Source organism: Podarcis pityusensis (genome assembly GCF_964106645.2).
Source record: "Podarcis pityusensis genome assembly, chromosome: 1".
Taxonomy (NCBI): domain Eukaryota; kingdom Metazoa; phylum Chordata; class Lepidosauria; order Squamata; family Lacertidae; genus Podarcis; species Podarcis pityusensis.
In genome coordinates this window covers 64995026-65016288 of record NC_138028.1, presented here as the reverse complement: position 1 = coordinate 65016288, position 21263 = coordinate 64995026, and the positions used below count along the sequence as shown (strand labels likewise).

At 40.8% G+C, this 21263-nt stretch overlaps 1 protein-coding gene across 3 annotated transcripts in view; it reads right to left on the bottom strand.

The window, feature by feature from the left end:
* Positions 1 to 21263, bottom strand: part of DNAJC24 (DnaJ heat shock protein family (Hsp40) member C24) — a 41282-nt gene that overhangs the window by 13256 nt on the left and 6763 nt on the right. For all 3 annotated transcript variants that reach the window (XM_080984407.1, XM_080984406.1, XM_080984408.1), the window contains exons 2-3: positions 20982 to 21102; positions 1427 to 1565 (exon numbers count right to left, since the gene is read on the bottom strand). In XM_080984407.1, the coding sequence (XP_080840533.1) occupies positions 1427 to 1565; positions 20982 to 21089 (247 nt within the window). In that variant the 5' untranslated portion in view covers positions 21090 to 21102. The remainder of the gene's footprint in view (positions 1 to 1426; positions 1566 to 20981; positions 21103 to 21263) is intronic.

The following is a 21263-nucleotide window of genomic DNA, read 5'->3' as shown; positions in this document are numbered from 1 at the left end:
TTGACTGGACTGACTTCTATGCTAGAGTGTATATCTCAAAGTCTAACTACAAAATGGACAGAGCATAAACAAATACATTTCTGCCAATTTTTACACAAGGGAAATTTCTTAACCCCAGCTCCAAGTTAGTCTCTCTCCCTCTCTCTCTTGGCAAAACCAGCTACTCTTTCTATTAAGCTACAAGCAAAAAAAAACTAGTTCAAAAATAATTTTGCTCATTTCAGTTTAACATCTAACACCCCAAATAGCACATTTTGAAAAAAGAGAGAACTATAGACACCAAATAATTCATGATTAAAAAAATAAGCTTGGATACGCTGTATATTATTCCGTTGATTATGTGTATCTGCCAGCCACGCTGACTAAGCTTTTGTTTCTCAAATAAAATTGTGGCAACCTTAACAGCAGGGAACTTAAAACAGCAAGAGAGAGAAAGGTTTGATGGTGTGCCAGCGTACAATGGAAGGGAATTCAATAACATGCTGCAGAGACAGTGAGCTTTTATCAGACACTGAAAAGTGGTGGTAGCTACACGTCAATGCTGGACCAGAGTGTGTTACCGCAGAGTGCGACTGAGTGTTTTCCCCACAGGCAATACACTATTATTGACTCCCCCCATTAACATGTAGGGTGGATATACATTTATTGAAGGTTCTAATGGAAGGCTGAGGGACTCCTATCCTGAGGCCAGAGCAGAAAGACAGCCTATCACTTCATGTAATGGTAGCCCATGTGTGACAGACCTGACCTACATTTCCCCCTTTCTTTCTCACAACAGCCTGTCACTGTTTTAAGATGCTATTTTCCCCAAGATGTACATATATATATATATATGTGTGTGTGCGCGCGTGCTGGAACTGCCTGGTTAATGCATTTAACTGGAATATAACTTGCTTCCTTAGACGTTTATACCAGGGATGCATTATGACAAATATTCTGAAATATGCTCGATTCCTAAAGACTGGTAGAAAGGATACACTTTAATGACTGTGAAGTTTTTATAAATATGCGGCAGTATACCTTTGACACAGATTACTCAAAACCTGTATCTAAAATGCAGCAACAGAATGTAGCAAAGGGCATAACTTAAGTAATTAAGAACATTTAACGAAACTGCTTTAAATACTGTCAAATGAGAAATGGCTAAACTAAGTCATTATTATCATCCAAGTTCTACATTCATTAGAATTAGTATAACAGCTACCACCTAATGCTTTGTCAAAAGTAATTTAATGTTTTTACTGCTTAATGGAGATGGAGTAATCAGTATAAATAATGTATCTAAATATGGAAGTGGGTAAGAGCAAATGAAGTGTTTCGGTCAAACAAAAAGCATTTTGAAAAAATACTACTGAGCTACCACTCCGGCTTCTGCTCTCAAAAGCTGCTGCTGCTGCTACTACAGCACTCCTTGGCAGGAACCTACCACGCCGCTGCAGGTCATACTCTTTTTTTGTCTCTTCATTCCCTAGAATTTTCCACGCTCGATCAATTTCGATGAACCTCTGCATGCGCGCCTCCACTTCTCCTGCTGGCACATCTGCGCTCTGTTTGTCTGGATGATACTGCCAATCAAAAGAAGGAAAGGGGAAAGGGAGGGGGGGATGGAAGGGGGAAATCAATAGTAAATATGAGATCTATTTTAAGTGTATGGAGGATGTATAGGTCTGAACTATGGTGCCAAGGAAAACAAACAAAGGAAGCAGCATTGGCCACAAGAGATTGCTGCCAGGTTAATTAGACCACTGGAATAGCAGCAAATACACCAGTGGCACAAATGTCACAATGTGCACTGACAGCATTTTCTGGATAATTTGCTGATGGAATCATTGGTCTTATGGACAATTTACCTAGAGAGAATGACTAATGCAAACAGAAATAGGTATACGCAAATAAAAATAAAAAATAGGAGTAAGGGGAAGACTATTTAGATTTAACATTTTTTTTTTAGCCTAATGTAAATAACATATAATTTTTCTGTGGTTACTTTTTTAATATTTAGGTTTTGGCGTTGAAACAGTCAACAGAAGATACAAAACAGGATATAAATTTACCATAAATGTAATTCTATTTTTAATCTATCATTCACCATCTTTAATTTATTCCAACCCAGTGAATAAAAAGCCTTTCCAAATTTCTAAAGTCATGGGTCACTGGATACAACATTTTGTGCTGTTTTCAGTTTTGAAATAATGTTTGGGGACAGGGCTAAAAGGTAACATGTGTAAGGGCAAAATGATATTGTAATTTCTGCATTAGTTTTGCTGAACACAGGATTGTAAAATTAATTAGATTTTGGTAAATATATAAGAAATGATCTGAATTTCTAGTATTTGTATAGGTATCACCAAAAGAAACCACCTCCCCAAACATCATAAAATTCTAATGCCATTTGTCACAATTCTCTCACTTATTCTTTTTAAAAACATATATCATACCGTTAACTCGAAACATCTCCACAATGTAAGATAACAGTATAAAATTCTGAGCAAGCACCATTCCAAATGAAAAAGTCATACATGGGTTTAGATTTTGTAATGTATAAAGGAGAAAAACATAGCTTGGCATGATTATTATTTTGTGTGTGTGTGTATTGTGTGCACAGTCTTAGATTATAATGACCAACTAGTCTTCTTCACACCATTTGGCAAGTACTTTTCAGTAGCTACTAGGAATATGGGCAGAGATTTCCAAGTTTGTCTTTCAACAGAAAGTTCCTTTTATGTCCCCAATGCTTCCAACATCTTTCCCTAGACTTGGAGGACAACATCTGTTCACAGATGCAAACTGGCCATCTCTTTTTATATGTGATCCCACCCAAAGGAGGGATCGTGCGGCAAAGTCTCAATGTGAAATGTGGCCCGTTATTGCAAAAGATGCAACTGGAACTATAGACATATCTGAGGTGGAGATTTGTCTCCATAGTCATTCTATGTCATAACCTACAGCGAACGGGTTCTCTGGAAGGAGGAAAGCATCCTGCTTGGATGTGTGACTTGGTCTCCTTTAATGTAATGGCACAAACCATGAAAAAAAATGTTAAGTACTTCAAATTTCTATAATGCTTTGTCTTTTTTCACTACCCTGATCCAGCTCAGGAGATCCTAGTCTTACATCTTAGCGTACAAACAGGCTTTTGTGCACTTGCTGAATCAGAAAACATGGTTGCAAATTGAATATAAAATGAAATTCACATATGAAACTGTAACCTTCAACCACCTTTCGTTAATCATCTTTAAAAATATTACTAAGTATAACTGGGGTTAGATTGGTGTGTTGTTTTCTGAGGAGTGAAAAGCAAGTCATTAATATTTAAAAGAATTACTCAAAAATACCATGAAAATGAGTCTTGTCTGTCAAAAAAGAAAAAAAGAGAGTGCAGGAACCTTCTTCAGTAAATACCTTTGAAATTAAGAGACGCAAGCTGCCTGAAATCAAAGCTATAAATGCTGTATGTATTTATAGGCCACAAAACAGGCCACAAAACAATAATGTATGGGACAAAATAGTCTTATAATACTAGTTATTAAATTTGTCTCATTATTATGGGTGGAATCCAATGATGTCTGCCCAGTTGCAGAACTGGACTTCTTCTTCCTATAACCCCGCTGTGCACACGCCAAATCTCTTCCAAAGGGTCCCTTAACTCTCTAGAGCGGGTTTTGGGTGTCACTCCATATGATTAATCTTAGCAAATTCTCTTGGGTTTGGGAAGAAAACAAAATGATAGGATAACTTTCCTGTTCTGGATAACTTGTATTACGCAGCTATGTTTGCACTTCTACATAAATAGCATTGCTATCAGAACATACAGCACTTAGGCATGCTGCTGCTGTGCAACAGCATCCCCTTTTTTCCATGATATAAACACATTTCTGAGACAATCCAATTTAGATTTCCCTTTTAACATGTTATTGCCTTACAGTGCAACTTTTCCATATCTAGTCAGCAGGAAGCCCCAATGAGGCTTACAAGGCAAGTACAGGGGAGGGAAACCTCTAGCCCACAGTCTCTCTCTCCCAACCCCTGCACAGCAATTGGGCTTTTAAAAAAAGGTCCTTGAGGCCAACTGTAGTTTTTTAATTGCTGTGAAGGGCAATTTTGGGGGAGGGCAGCAACTAAGGAAGGAAGGGTTAGCCCTCTCATCCTTGTGCAATTGCCCTTGAAAACCACCCCACACAGCCATTTCATGACTAAAAAACTTACACTGGTGCCAATGGTACCAAACTTTTCCAAAGTCCACTTGCTGCTTTGGGGTGGGGTGGTGGAATGATTTGGGAAGAGGTGGGGTCACAGCTGGGTAGGGGAGGACTAACTCAGGCAGAATAAGATTCCCTACCCTTGGAGTATACATGAGTTTGACCAAGCTGCGGGAGGCAGTGGATGACAGGAGTCCCTGGTGTGCTCTGGTCCATAGCACAGCTGTCAACTTTTCCCTTTTCTTGCAAGGAATCCTGTTCGGAATAAGGGAATTTCCCTTAAAAAAAGGGAAACGTTGACAGCTATGGTCCATAGGGTCACGAAGAGTCAGACACAGCTAAACGACTAAACAACAACAACCCTTGGAGCATAGAATCCCAACCCTAGGATAGTTGGTGGGAAAGATATTAGGAGCCTGAGAACAGCAGCTTTTCCTGTGCCTTGCCCTTGCGTTGTGCGCTCCCCCATCCAACACACTTCCAAAAATAAAGCAAAAATGCTTTGAAACCCCCCATCCCCCGAACTAGAATGGAGCAAAGGGACACTAGTCCAACACTAGCCAACCAGGCACCACAGTAAGTCAGCAGATATAATTTGTATATATTATATAAAAAAAGCCAGCTGTATTATTTTGAATTTATTTAAAATATTTCTAAATCACTGTTCATCCAAGGATTCCAGGAAGGTGTACAATTAGCATTAATTCACACACAATAATAAATATTACAAAAGTCGTAAGAAATAATGAACTGAAAGGTTTGATAAAAGCTAACTAGCAGGACGAAAGAATGCCACATTTTTAAGTGTCTGGGCAAAAAACAATGTCTTAGTGCCAGTTGTACATTTGCAGGGAGGGCCTTCTAGAGCCAAGTGCAGGTTCTTTCCTTCATGCGTAAATAGCAACTTCCACTAGGAACTTCCTGTTTCAAAGTACAGTGGAACCACAAAGGCTCTGTTGAGACTAAGATCCTGAACTTGAAAAAGGTGCTCAGCACAGGAGTGAATTAAATATTCTTCAGCAATGTTAAAGTAGGTGTATTTAGACTCAGCATTCTAAATCTATTCCCAATTCCTGTCTGCTGCCAGGGGTGGGGTGGGGTACAGGATGAATTGCTTGCATAAGTAACATTGATTTTTCTGAAAATATGTTAGCACAATTGGGATCCAAATATTGGCTTCAAAAATCCCAAGTGTAAGAAAAGCCTAAGGAAAATGTATTCTAGGAAAGCAAGCATATGCCTTACTTCAACTGGCACCTTGCTGTTAAAAAGCTTGGGGTGTGGGCCTGAGAAATCCAGGATCAAATCCTTGTTAATCTGTCTACTTAAACACAATTATTACTTGGCCTAAGGGCATATGTTAGAGCATTCTTTTTTCTTTAACTTGGTGACACTAGGGTCCTTTAGATCTAATGGGTAATGCATGGGTAATTTGGATGACCTGAACAAGTCCCTTCCCCCACATGAACCCATCCACACAGTAAAATTACTTTTGGAGGCCCTTGTACAGGTGCCCACACTTTGGAGGTCAGACAGATGGTCATTGGCAAAATTGCTTGCTTTCCATGGCACCCCTCTTTAGAAGACTCTATCTAGGTTAGTTCAGCTGTACCTAATTGCCTGCCTTTTTGGTACCGGACAAATACATATTTATTTTCCTAGTTTCTTAAAATTCCAGCTGATATTTTGTGTTTTATTTGGCTGCAATGATTCTTCTTGCCTTATTGCTTTCATTTGATATTTAAATGTTATTAGTCTAGTAGTCTGATCTGTGATATGTTTTTTTATGTCATAGCCACTCTTGAAGTAGTGATGCTGAAGGGTGAAATATGTTTAAAATAAAAATAAATGAAATAATGATTTCTCCATGCTACACCATGAGGTGGGTGTACCTGATTTACCTGTTTTCCACAGTGCTACAAGCACCTCATACAGTCTGAAAATAACTTTTTCATGCAGATCTCTAGCATACTGTAGATTCATAGCAAGTTTATTTTTATACTGCTTTTCTGACTGAAGAATCCCAAGGCAAGATTCAGTTAAACGACAAAATTAAAAGACCAACATCTCAAGGATAGCAGGTGATGGACCATAATTATAATACTAACTCCTCTACAGTTTCTTCTTCCTCTGAGCTCTGATGTAAAAATATCAATGGGGGATGTTCTTTTGTTTTGTACTTGGAGGCTGTGTGCATGTGTGGGAAAGTCTAAACCAGCATTCAAGACTACAGCATACTACTGTGGTGTTCACAGCAGCTTGTGCATCAAGTCCCACAATTTATATTTATTGGAATTAAAATAATGAAAGCAAAGTGGGGAAAAGTAAGGCAGGCAGTTTTACACTACTTAGCATTATTAAGCCAGGGGATTCAATTACCGTATTTTTCGCTCCATAGGACGCACTTTTTCCCCTCCAAAAATGAAGGGGAAATGTGTGTGCGTCCTATGGAGCGAATGCAGGCTTTCGCTGAAGCCTGGAGAGTGAGAGGCATCGGTGCGCACCGACCCCTCTCGCTCTCCAGGCTTCAGGAAGCTATCCGCAAGCCTTGCAAGCCCGGTGGGAGTTCCCGCGGGCTCACAAGGCTTGCAGGCAGCAGCCTGCAGCCCCGGCGAGTGTCCGCAAGCCTTGCGCGCCCGGCAGGAGGTCCCGCCGAGCGCGCAAGGCTGGGGGCTGCAGCTTGTCGCCCGAAGCACGGGGAGCCCTCCGGAGGGCTCCCCGTGCTTCGGGCGAGTGTCTGCAAGCCTTTGCGCGCCCAGCAGGAGGTCCCGCCGAGCGCGCAAGGCTTGGGGCGGCAGCCTGTCGCCCGAAGCACGGGGAGCCCTCCGGAGGGCTCCCCGTGCTTCGGGCGAGTGTCTGCAAGCCTTGCGCGCCCGGCAGGAGGTCCCGCCGAGCGCGCGAGGCTTGGCGCGGCAGCCTGTCGCCCGAAGCACGGGGAGCCCTCCGGAGGGCTCCCCGTGCTTCGGGCGAGTGTCTGCAAGCCTTGCGCGCCCGGCAGGAGGTCCCGCCGAGCGCGCGAGGCTTCGGGCGGCAGCTTGTCGCCCGAAGCACGGGGAGCCCTCCGGAGGGCTCCCCGTGCTTCGGGCGAGTGTCTGCAAGCCTCGCGCGCCCAGTGGGAGGTCCCGCCGAGCGCGCGAGGCTTGGGGCGGTAGCCTGCAGCCCGAAGCACGCGAGGCTTGGGGCGGCAGCCGCGGGGGGGAATAATTTTTTTTATTCATTTCCCCCCCCCCAAAAAACGAGGTGCGTCCTATGGGCCGGTGCGTCCTATAGAACGAAAAATACGGTACATACTGTTACTGCAGAAAAAACATCTTATCTGTACATTTACCATTACAGAGATGTGGACAGAAACAACAAACTTGAATACTCAAGAGTGCCACAACAGAGCGGATTTGCTAAGATTATGATATAATGTGGGAAAGCAACTCTTTCTGTCAACAAAGGATGCCTGCACAGTCACACCTTGGTTGACGAACACCTTGTGAGTCAAACGTTTTGGCTCCCGAGCGCCACAAACCTGGGAGTGTTCCGGTTTTTGAACGTTCTTTGGAACCCAAACGTCCGATGCTGCTTCTGTGGCTTCCAATTGGCTGCAGGAGCTTCCTGCAGCCAATTGGAAGCCGTGCCTTGGTTTCCAAACCTTTTGGAAGTCGAATGGACTTCTGGAATGGATTCCATTCAACTTCCGAGGTACAACTGTAGTTACTTGGAATTATAGTTGCCTCTTAAAATTAATTGTTCACAGTGGCTGAGGATTTAAAATGAGTATGAAGGGCTGATTACCTGCTCAGAAGTAAGACCATGTATGTTGGGGCTTATTCCCAGATAAAATATGTTCACTGTTGCACCCACCCCAATCTCTGAGCGGTGCGAGATTCTAGGAGGTCCAGGCACACCCACAGGGTTCGGTTTCCTCAGAATGAGGGACAGCAGAGACTGTGGTGTCTTTAGGATATATGGTTTATTCACATATATATACAACATGAGCATACGATGGAGGGGCTCACAGCATTAACACCCCAAGAGGATCTTGGTTCTCCCATAGCCACAGCCTTGGATTCAAAAGAAAATCAGGCATGGCTCTGTCTCTTGCAGCTGCCCAGCCTGCAGTCTGCCACTTCTTGCTTCTAGCTCACACACACAACTCACATCCAATCTTTGCCTTTCTAACTACCAGCGAGAGTTGCGGAAAGCTGCCCACCCATATTCTGTCTGGCATAGTCACTTTGTTACCTTACTGGCCCATACTTAGAGGGCCCTTAAGTCACCAGGAAGCTATCCTGGCTATTCCAGGAACTGAATCCATGCTGGATCCAGGAATTAGAAAGGGGATCAGGCATACAGACAGCCCCCACCCCAGCAACTCAGCAATACTGAAACTATATGACTTAGTTCAAATATAGTAATATTCCTACTATTTGACTGTGTAAAAGTTCTATAAACTTCAGATAATAAAGCATTAGATCCACAAAATGTTTTACTGTTACATTTCAAGTTTTTAATTCCCACAGTGCTGTATCATGATGGCTTAGTTTGGGTGACGTTATTCCTAGTTTATTAGTTTTTAAGGGAAATGAAGTTTCAAATTAAGTGACACTATATTTTTTTAGCCATACTCACATTTTCAGTGGTAGTAAGTTTTGAACTTTCCTACTAACCATGATCTAGCACATGCTCACAAGCTCAATCTTTGTGCAAGAAGATTTGGAAGGATTTGAGGAAGGGTGGGGGAGGAGGAGTTGCTGAAAAGGAGAAAGGACATGCACAGTTAGTGTGCAAACATCCCTTTGAATGACTAATGTCTCAACAAATGAAACTGATCTGTAAAAATGTTACTTGGGGGAAAAAAGAGAGAGACATTGCTCATACTTTGTCAACCAAGAAAATCTTTAATAAAAATACATTTAAAAAAATTACTACAACTCTCCTTTAGTGTAGCTGAAGCTATTTTGCAGCATAGTATTAAAAACATCAATATCCGGTTACAAATGGAGGAAATTAATATGATTTAAGTATAAGGGGCCTACATTCACCCAAATACTTCGCTTTTTGTAGCCAATATTCATAGCTGCATTTCATATATCATGCACTCCACAATGTGGCTAATTATTTAAGATACCTACTGTATCTTAAATACAAGGTAAAGCATACAGCACATAGATCTGCTGTGAAATAGTTCTTCCAATTTGTGAGAGAAGTCACCAGAGGGAGGGGGACAAAGCCTGAAAAACCAACTCAGTTAGTCAAATGAGAAGCCAACAGAAATAGCAGCAGCAGCAGCAGCAGCAGCAGTAATAATAATAATAATAATAATAATAATAATAATAGTAGTAGTAATTTCACAAGCCAGCAAATGGCAATCAAAGATACAGACATCTGAACTTCATGGGGCGAGACATTCCATAACACTGGGAAGGCCCTGAGTTCCACTGGCAGTGGAGCAATTTTCACTAATTTTTCTGCCTCTCCTGTGATCTCTTGAAAAGCTACTGCAAAGGGCTGACGGAATCTCCTAAACAGTGTGGGTGGTGGTTGTAGGTGTGGGTGGTGGTTGTAGGTAAGAAGAATTGGTGAAAGTAACAATCCTGGCCATCTTCCTCCAGCGAAGTTCCAGAACTTCTCCTGGATTCTGGTTCACTCCACGAACTGAAGGAGCCCTTCTGCTGCAAAGAGTCAAGGCTGGATCTACTGCACCATTGCCAACCCCGATCAATCTTACTTCCACCATAGGTGAGACACAGAGAAGGACTTCCTTACCAGATCTTAATACGTACAAGACGGTCTGCCAGGTCCAAGTCATTTAAGGTTTTACAAAGGAAAGAACCAACAGTTTGTATAATGACAGGAAACAAGCTGGTAACTAGTGTGGGTGATGCTGGATAGTAATGTAATCCTATAAGTTGCTGCTACTATCTGGAACAACAAAAATTTCAGAAGAATTTCAAAGCTAAGCTCAAGTGGAGTGCACAGTAGTAATCCAATCTAGATGCATGCGACCACTGTAAGGTCTGACATCATCAGAAATAGACACTTGAAGCCCCAAATGGGCAAGGCACTCCTGGACACAGTTGCCATCAAGGAATCCATGTTTAAAGCTAAATAAATTTATGGATTCTTTAGGGGAGTACTGTACTATATAAAACAGTTTTAATTAGCACAAATGCTGTTCTTACATCAGGAAGTTTCTAGCAAGGCTGCACTGATACCTTGGCTTATATATTTAAAATGGCTTAGATCCAGAGTTGCCTTTCTGTGAATTTCAGGGCTGCATCCAGAGAAGCTGCTGAGAGTGGCTGGGGCAACCCAGTCAGATGGGTGGGATGCAAATAATAAAATTATTTAAATTATTATCTTCTGCTCATGGAATCTCCTGTAGAAAGAAGGGCAAGGGATTTTGGCCAATCCCCTTCTTCCTCCTCTGCCCTTCCCACTGTTTTGGAGACTCTCCAATTTTCCAGAGTAGATATTCTGGAGTCTGCAGGCAGGAAGAGGAAATCAGCAAAAAAAAAAAAAAAAGTCTCCCCTTCCATTCTGAGAGTGGAGCTCAAGGAACATTTTTGAGAAAAAAATGTATTTTTATTCCACCTTTTGGAGGAAACCTCAGTGACTGACAAGAAAAACACTGAAATACATAAATCTCTAACTTACAGGAGGGAGGAACCTACAATTGGCTGGTGACTAAAAATTAAAACCTAGATTAAACAAAACCAGAACAGCAAATGACGCAAATAACTGTTATATGCACAGTGACAGGGATGAGTGATGGAGGTGGAGGGGTCACGATCCAAAGACATGTTCTTATGTCATGCTTCACAAGTATAAATTAAAAAGATGAACCCCCGCCCCCTTTGTTATGGTGTGCCCGTTGCTAGTGGCATAATGTGCTTTAAAATAAGATTCAGGTTGCAATTGTAAACTGACTTGCCTGGGAGTAAGCCCTATTGAATCCAACAGGACTTACTTCTGAATAGGCACGGTAAGGATTGAGTTGTAAATCATAGTGCAGGGTGCAAACATATCCTTTAGTACACCCCGTTAACCTGAGGCAGAGCAAGCAAGCAAGCATTTGTGCTTATAAAGTTGGAGAGGCTCAATATTACAGGTCTGAGAACGAGGTAAAGCACCAACTAGCCAGTTCCCAGCAAAATCAGTGGGGGCTTCTCAACACTTCACAAGACCAGTTCCTCAGCCAAGCAAAATCCATTTGAAGTGTTTTTCTTTAGCTACTATACAGACTTAATGACTTGCACATAAAAGGTCTTGTACAACAGCTAGCCTGAAGCAACAGTGCACTCTTTGCTCTGTGGCCTACATGGTTCATCAGGTACTAATTAGGTAGCATGTTCTGTCAACGCTTTCATGCTTTTCTTCTATTAATTGATCATTCTGCCAAATTAATGACATTGCTGTACCAGCTTTGAATTCCCTTAGCTCCTTTACCTGTGAGACACGCAGAAGCAAAAGAATACCCCAAAAGGTCACAAGTTAACTGTCCCTGTTCAAGATTTGACGTCAACGTTAAAAACATTTTGCTGAAAGGTTAATTACATCTACCTAGTCTCTATAAACATCTCCTTGAGACTAAATCATACCCCTCTTATCTAACTAACTAAAAGAACATAACTAGTATACAATATTAGGAGCATGGATATAGCTGAAAAGAATAAAATAGTGTCAAAACACTCGATTAGATATTTAAAAATAGTCTAAAGGAGAAAGGAAAAGGAGTAAAAAGGAAAAAGGAGGGAGAAACAAAGACTGCATGCAATATTAGTTAGCTTTGACTAATTGTAAAATAAATTAACCCTAAGTGTGACACACTTCTAATTAGCAGGACACAATCACCTTCTCTAGTTGTTTAATAAAAAGAGTTTACACATACATCTGGAAATTTTGCATTTGGACTCAAGGGAGAGAATCATATCTACACATTTCTCAGGGCAATCCTTTAAAGTATGTTTAAAACAGCATTATTTTCACTCACCCTTATGTCCATTCAAACTGCAAGTACAGCAATGTGCACTAAATTATTATTTAAAAGTCATTAACACTGTCACAAATTTTTTTATAAATTTCAAAATCACATATTTTAAAGATATAAGGCATATATTATGAACAATTAGAACATTATAAATAATTGAGACATAATGTTTCATCCATTTTTACACTGCATTAGGACATAAAGTAAAAACCAAACCAAACCAGGGACAAAGAGTTCTCATCAAATACAACACACTACTGCCACCTAATGCATGCTCAAATAATACTTCCAAAGGCACTGAGTTTTCTCCACACTATTTATAAAACAGAGCAATACCAGTGGACCTATTTATTTCATTTGGTTATCATCTTTTTAATTAATGCTTTCAGATTTATAATTTCTCCCACCCAGATGTTTCCCTTAGACAAGCATAAACATACATTCTTCCAAATATACAAGCTAGGAAGTAGGGACCACAAACTCTGCAGATGAACAAAAGCAAAGCATTTCAATTGCAGCAACAATAAAAAATACACAGAAAATTAGCAAACATGTGCATATCATGAGAAAACGCTCTGTGGATACACAGTGGTACAGTTGCTATTTTTACAGATAGGTGTTATATGGAAAAAACTAACTAATTTCTCAACGTATGAAGAGGTGCTTAGAGAGGGTTAAAAAACACAACCAAACTGCCAGGTTCATCTAAGCATGTTCTAATGATCACAAAATGACGTTTTAGTCTTCTTATGGACTCAATTTTTAAATCTGATCTCTCTGAGTTCACATCACCAACCTACAAGTTATGACTACTGCCTCAGTGAGGTTCTGAACTCATTTAAATACACATATACCTCTAGACATAAAACCTCAGTTTGGGCTTCAGTGCAGCTGTACACATAGTAGGTACAATTAACAGCATTGCTGACTTTCCCACTGGAAAATCTCTCAGATATTTCAAGGACACTACAAATTCATCAGTCTCTGAGGGTGGACCATCTAAACGAGCCCACAACACTTACAGGGGGGAATTGCCATCATCAGTTCAAACTTAACCAGATAATGGTCAGACCCTTATCTTCAATCTATCCCTCATATTGATAGTGGTACAAAGTACATCGAGGGTGCGTGCCCTGCCTGGTGTGTTTAGAAAATAATAACAGTAACAACAACAACAAACAAACAACAACCATTTTATTATTTATACCCCACCCATCTGGCTGGGTTTCCCCAGCTACTCTGGGTGGCTTCCAGAAAAATATAAATAATAATAAAATGTCAAACATTAAAAATTTCCTGACACAGGGCAGCCTTCAGATGTCTTCTAAAAGTTGCATGGTTCTTTAATTCATTGACATCTGATGGGAGGGCATTCCACAGGGAGGGCGCCACTGCTGAGAAGGCCCTCTGCCTGGTTCCCTGTTACTTTACTTCTTGCAGTGAGGGACTGCGAAACATCCATGAAGGATGGAATCCAGACCCAATGGAGACCACTTTGCAGGGGAGGGGTTTTCCTCACTTAAAACATCAGCTTTACTCTTTTAAGCTCAAGTTTTACCTCAAGTTTTAAATATGACTTTCTTTTTTTAAAAAAGGGGACAAATTGTAGTGGGGTGTGTGTTGATTTTCAGTGGGGAAAGTTCTATGGATTGGAGGTTCTCAGACCTGGAAATTGGGAAGACATAGTTTGTGACTGGGTTGCACTTCCCCTGAAAGAGTGAGTATGTAGCTGGGGACTACTCCTATGGCTTATTATCTGGAACTTGTTAGCCTGCACTGTGCCTTAAAAACATATTTTAAATCTCTGGGCTTTAATTGTGTCTTTTACCTGCTCTTATTGTTATTTGTGATCATTTTAGTTGATTGAGTTTTTGGCATTCTATCCTGCCTTAAAATATGTTATGATGAAGGGTGGCTATAAACACACTAGCAAACATATATGCCTCCCTATAACGAAATGCTCTGACATGTCAACAACAATAAAATATTTGATGTTGTGCAGCATTAAAGCAATTCCACATTATGATCAAAACGAGGTCAAAAAGGAAAGAACTGAGGATAAAAACAAGAGAATAATGAGAGAGAGAGAGAGAGAGAGAGAGAGAGAGATTTTGCTAGTAATCATTTGCTGGACTTCGGTTCCCCAGCTCTAAAGTTCAAGTCCACATTTACCCTGAACTTACTAGGTGGCCTTGAGCTTAGCATAAATTACCGTATCCTTCTGTAAAATGGAAATAATAGCTTTGTATTCTGGGATTGCTGCATCTCTCTCTCTTAAAATAATCTGGGGGTGGGGAAGTGTAAACATTGAGGGGGTGTCTTTCCCCCAAAGTAGCAATTTCAGTAAACCTTCTTCTCTCTCCTCAGTCCAAATGCAAAATATCCTATCTCACAAGGCTAATATGAGCGTAAGTAGTTATATAAACCAATAACAAAATGTTAACAATGCTACAGAAATGATTCACAACTGTCCTATTAAGCTGAACTACTGAGATCTGCTGACCTACTATTCTCAGTACAGCCCAACATATCCCCATATAAAATGAAACATAGTTTCCTTCCCACAAATACTTTAAAAGTCTCTAAGTCACAGGTGGCTAACTTTTTTCTACCTGGAGGGTTTGGCACCTTTCCAAGGGCCATATAGCAGTGCTAGACCTGGCCAAAGTTGTTGTGCCCAATGCACTCACCACACACAAGCAGACCAGCCAGTAGATAGGAAGGTCCAGCATCTCTACTGTGCCACTGGGGTAGGAGGCTCTCCTCCAGCCCCAGCACGGTCTTGGGGAGCACTGCTGCATAAGACAAAGCATGTCTGCACTCATGCATTTCATAGAACATTACCTAATTAATGAAAAGTGTAATATTTGGAGATGTATGGCTTGCACGCAAACATTTTTGTGGGTGATCACTGACCATTTAAAAGCACGCAATGTCCCTCCTGCATGCTCAAAAGATCCAGTGGAGACCCCACTTTGGCTCCATGATACATACTGAACACATTTATAATAAAACATTTCTTATTCCATGAAACTGGGGAAAAATCATTAAATGTAAAATGGAAGAAGCCCTCAAAATGGTGGTGAAAATTGGAAACTTTTCAATGATTAACTATTAATTAAAATCATGAAGTTATGATGATAAAAAGTGGAGACAGCTAGCAACCCTGAAAAAAAAATGTCAGTCATGAAATTCTGCAGTGTGTTTTTGCAATAAAAAGAATTCTCTGTTGAACACAAAGCTAACTATGCTACTACTTCAGAAAAATTAGTTTTGTTAGACAGATAATGCACACACATTCGTCAGTCAATACACATACACATTTTGATGTAAACAAACTCTCAGAATACCAATGGCCTTTGAGGAAAGTCTCTTTTCAAATGCAAATATAAGTCCTTCACTTACAAAGATATAAAGAAGCGGTCTTAGACAACATTTTTGTCCATGGCACAGGTGAAAAGGTCCATCAATATCAGGGCTGAGCTGCAGTTAATAAATTGCAAATTTTAAGCTATTAAAGAAGTAGATGAAAAAAGGAAAATTAGACCTAAGAACAACTTTCCATTCATTATGTCTGAGTGAAGAGAGGGTAGCCAGAAAGAGTTAACTCTTGTGCTTCTATGTCAGAAGGCAGGGCTTAAAATCCTATGTTAAGAGGTGAGAAGCAACTTCACTTCCCAGGTAAAGATGTTGCCTGAACTTCTTGGAACCTGTGCAACTCTTATTTAAGATATTTATATGCCACTTAATCATCAGTATTTCTTGGTGGTGTACATAATAATACATCATAGAGAGAATAGAACAATGACAAGTCATCATGAAAGAAAGACAGAAAGACTTTATTAGGGGCCTGAAGTTCAGCAATGTCAGTACCTGAATATTCTCATTAACTTGACCTTAAAAGTTGTTCTTTTTTAAAATCATACTGCATATAGAATCACAGGTGAAAATTAGAGGAAAGTCATCACAGAGCAGAACTTAATAAGTCTCAGTCCTTTATATTTGACAGTGTAATCCTAGGTACCGTACTTTTCCATCTATAAGATGCCCCCATGTATAAAACGCACCCTATTTTGGGGGCCTCAAAATTTAGAAAATGGGGGGATTGAGCTTTGGGGGGGATTATTTGGGGGGAATGCCAAAAATTGCTCACCCGCCAGAACGCAGCACACAACCACTTGAGTTTCAGAAACCACCTATCAGCTGGCTGTTGGCCACTATTAGTCCTCCCGATTGCTGCTGCAGCAGCCAATAGATAGCTGCCCTTGTCACAGCAAGCAGGAGAGTGATTGGTGGACGTTGGCAGCGATCGGGCAGCTAACAGGTGGTTTCTGCAATGCGAGCGGTTGTGTGCTGCGTTCCAGTGTGAGCGATTTTTTGCATCCCTCCCCAACAATCAAGCAGCCAATCGCCGCTTACAATCTCAAGCTTGCGCCAAAAAAACATTCGCCCGTCCCCCCTCAGCACTACCCATGTATAAGACGACCCTAAATTTTGAACCTCATTTTTGGGTCAAAAAAGCTTGTCTTATACATGGAAAAATACAGTAGGTCTATTCATACGCAAGCCCTGTTGAATTCAATGAGACTTATACATAGGTAAGTGAATAGGACTGCAGCCTTAGTCACACAGAAGGCAAATAGGGAAAGAGGAAGAAACATGCACAGTTTCTTTCATGAATTTTATATTCTATCTTTGGTTAGAGGTCTGCTAGAAGGCACATATCTGAACTAAGTTATTATCAAAAGAGTGAACTGCATTTTAAATGTGGTAGATATTAAAGCTTTGAATCTTTCAAATATTATCCCCTATAATTGGCATCTATCATTCACTTTTAGAATACACTCAAGTAAATTTGTTCAATACTTTAGAATGTATTATATAATCTGTACCATCAGTTTAAGAAAATAAATCACACAATTTAACCCAATCACAATGGGCACTAACCACTGCCAAAGCTGGCAGGCTTAATTTTAGATCTACCAGCTGTGCTAAGATGCATGTACATGTGACCGTAACACCCCTAAGTTCTCCCTGTCTATTACTTTCAAACAGACAGGCTATCAACTTGAACAACAATCCTGCTGTCAGACAGACCCTGGTTTTAGGAAAACTCAAGTACTCCAACTTTGTTATTTCAGAACTGGCCATTATGGCAATTTAAGTTTTAAAAGCCACTTGTTTGGAAGTAGAAGGGAGGTTTCAAAGAACAAAAGGGTCAACAAATATGGTTTGAAGTGTGGTTTAGCACACAGAAAGACCTTTTCATCCTGGTGTGTCTCTATTCTTAAGTCAGTGACCAGTAAAAATGTTCATATGCTAACACCTGTACATTTTCTTTTTTGCTGAAGCAAATGTGTGAACAATTTTTTGGAGGTTTGGCTGGTAGATAGATAAACCAACAGCGACTATACATTAGTAACTTAGGCCCAATGATCTATGGTCAACATTAAAGAATGAGAGTTAGGATAATATTAAATAGGTGTCCCTTCCTCTTGGTTCTTCGTTCTCAAAACTAGCTAATAAATTAAAAGAATGTATGACAAATATATTCATTTGTAAAGAATTTTCTTAAGCTAGAAGATCCCAAACAAAATGTTCACTTAAAAGAGGAAGTTACAGAAAATGTAAGTAAGTAAATAACTAAATAAATCAGTGAGGGTTTTAAAAATTAGACCCACCAATTCATATACAAAACACTAATTGCACTTGTTAAAGTAAGAGGATTATGAAACTTGAAGAAAAAAATTAAGACAGAACCAGCAAATAACTGTGCCCTAACTATAGAATGAAATCAACATAATCCTGATTTCAGATGTCACAAATGGACAGCCAGACCCAGCAAGATGTACCACAGTAGGGTGCTTCAAAAGCAGAAAACTCATCAGGACTCAGGAAAGTGATCACGAGTATGGGACAAAATAGTGTTTTAAGTGTTTTACAAGATATCATTTCCCTAAAGGATGACAGTCAACACCACAAAAATCTTTTGCAATAAGCAGGTTTAAGTATGAGTGTTTATGAGATAAAACATTAAGTTAAATCATAGCTGGCTAATGGATAACACCACACTCATCCTGGTGAGCATGGTGAACAGATTTATTGAAGTTTGTTGTTAACATTAGTCCCATACAGGTATTCTCCTCCTCACACAATTAGAATTGTGCAAGTGGAGAGTGAGGATGTGGTAAGTGCCATATTTTTTGCTCCATAAGATGCACCTTCTCCCGCTGGAGCCTTGGCAACGGGATAGCGCCTGCAGTTCAGTCAGCCTGCCTCCAAAGGCAGCAGCAGCGAAACTGAACTCATCGGCTTTCCTGGCGGCTGTACTAACAGCCGCTGCCACTCTTTTCAATGAGCCTCATCCTCCAGCTGCAACATCTATCTCCCTGGGCAATGTTTGCTCAGATGTTACTTGGCTCTGGCAGTAGAACCTCTCTCTCTCTCTCTCTCTGGCCTGGCATACAACCACAGCAAACACCTGCTGCAACTACAGCCGCTCCCCGGGAGAGAGGACGCATGGGGAGCGGGGTGGAGAGAGAGAGAGAGAGAGAGAGAGAGAGAGAGAGAGAGAGAGAGAGAGACAGTTTGTCTAGATCAGGCATTGTTGTTGTTAATTTGTATACTGTCCTCCACCTGAAGATCACAACATAAAAATGCAAAACAAAAACAGAGCAAAAGTGAAATTTGCTGCCTCGCCTTGCAAACAAAACCCAAAAGTGTTGCCTGGCAGCCTTGCTTGCACATCCAAGGGATAAAAAGACCCGTTTCTTCTACAGTGGTACCTCGGGTTAAGAACTTAATTCATTCTGGAGGTCCGTTCTTAACCCGAAACTGCAATTAACCTGAGGTACCACTTTAGCTAATGGGGCCTCCCGCTGTAGCCATGCAATTTCTGTTCTCATCCTGAAGCAAAGTTCTTAACCCGAGGTACTATTTCTGGGTTAGTGGAGTCTGTAACCTGAAGCGTCTGTAACCCGAGGTACCCCTGTGCTTCTGGGCAACGTCTCCCTCAGAGCCTTCAGACACACATGGGCATCTGGCAGCTAAACCTCGGTGTAAGAGGCAAATATATTTCTTGGCAGGAGCTCCCCGTCCCAATTTGACAGAACGCGCAAGGGAGAAAGTCTGCACTGGCTCTTGGCTGCTCTCATGCAAGTCGCAGAGCCCCTCTGACGGAGGGAAATCTAAAGAGTGTTCTAAAGCCCTCTTCCCCCGCCTCGCCTCTCCCCACCCCCTCACGCGGGCGGGGGATGCTCGCACGGGCGACGTGCCACACCCCCGCCGTTCCAGGAACCAAAGTCCCCAGCTATGCTGGGCCAGGGACCACACATTCGCTCCATAAGATGCACAGACATTTCCCCTTACTTTTTAGGAGGAAAAAGTGTGTCTTATGGAGCGAAAAACACGGTACTTCTGTCCCCTCCAGTGTTGCCTCATCACCCTCCAGGGCAGATATCTGTAGAGTGAAGCCTGCTGTACTTGTGGAAGCTCCAGGCAGGATTTAGTGCCCTGATTATAAAATCATGTGGAGTCTCCATGACTATGGCAAGCTTCCCAATGCATGCAGGGCAGCAGTGGTGGCAGCAGTGGCAAAGCACTCAGAGCTACCTAGCATGTTCCTGCTTTCAGTTTCATCATGTGAAGAGAATGCCTAATAGGGCTCTTGAGGACTATGAAAGAGGAAGTGAAGTGAAGTCTGGTGTTCTAAAATTATGCTGAATGCCCAAGCTTTTGGCTACCTCAAATCATATTCCCACACCTTCAGGAGAGAGTCCTCTACAATATGGCACAGAATTGTATCTGGGATGTCCAGCATGCATTTATAGAATTGGTCTACCATTCTAGTTCACAGGTATGACAGTTTTTTTGGAACTACTTATTGCACCACCCACCCTGTCTGGTTCATAGACTATACCGTGACAGCATTTCCTTCCTCACCAGTACCCATAAGCAATCTGAGATGGGAAGACAGCCTCAAACCAGTGAGGAATTGTCAAATTATACCAGCAGACATGACAGGATCAGATAGGATTCAGAAACCACAGTACTCTTCATCCCTCACGTGCTATGATAGTTCTTTCCCTTTACATCAGGAACACTGATGGGAACACTATAGTAGCAGCAACATATAGAACACGTCTATACTCAGTCTCATCTAATACACCTTTACAGTATATACCATTGGGTCTATATTAAAAACACTACAGGACAGATACTACAGAAACTCACAAACAAAGACATTCTACAAATGGAACATACATCCAAACTTAATAAATCTTCACATACTTGTCTTTTAATACCATTATTGCTGCTGAATATACTTTTACAGGGGAAAAAGCCTTTTTTTCAGGCAGTGTCTCATGCTCAGTTTATCCAGTGATGCCAGTCTAGTGCTAGTGACATTATAATTGCTTCCATGGTAGCAAATTGTAAAGTCACAAACACTGATTGATTCATTTCATGCTGCCACAATTCAGAAGGGAAGGTCAGGCATTTTCTTTAATTAAGATAAAGAATTATTTATAAGTTTGAAGAGAATTCTTTTGCCTCGTTTTCATTTCACATGATAAAAACCCCCAGAAACCAGATTCTTTTATATTTTCAGAATGCTGGGAAATACTACAAAGTGTCAGGGTTATTTAAGGAAGAAGAGAAACCAGTTTCAGTTTTATCTAATAAACTACTTGCACACATGATATAACTAACACTTACTACATTGGACCCTGTTTATGCAACACTTATCAATCAAATGTTATTTTTATTTATTTTGTCTTTTAAGAGGCATGAAATAAACTTACCAATAATATAAGCTTTTGATATTTCCTCTTCAATTCTAACAAACTGTCCGATGGTTCTGCACCCAGAATGCTATACCAGTCCTTGTTTGGCAACTCTTCAAAAGTCATTGCATTCTAGTATCTGTTTTAATGAAAAGAACAAAAATTAGAAGGCAATCATGTTTTTAAAATTATTTTTATAATGCATAACTGCAAGCAAAAAACTGAGGCCTTGAACTCAGGACTGGTAATACAGGAGCTAAAATGGAAATTGCGGCTTTTGCCTTAAAGGAGTACAAGAAT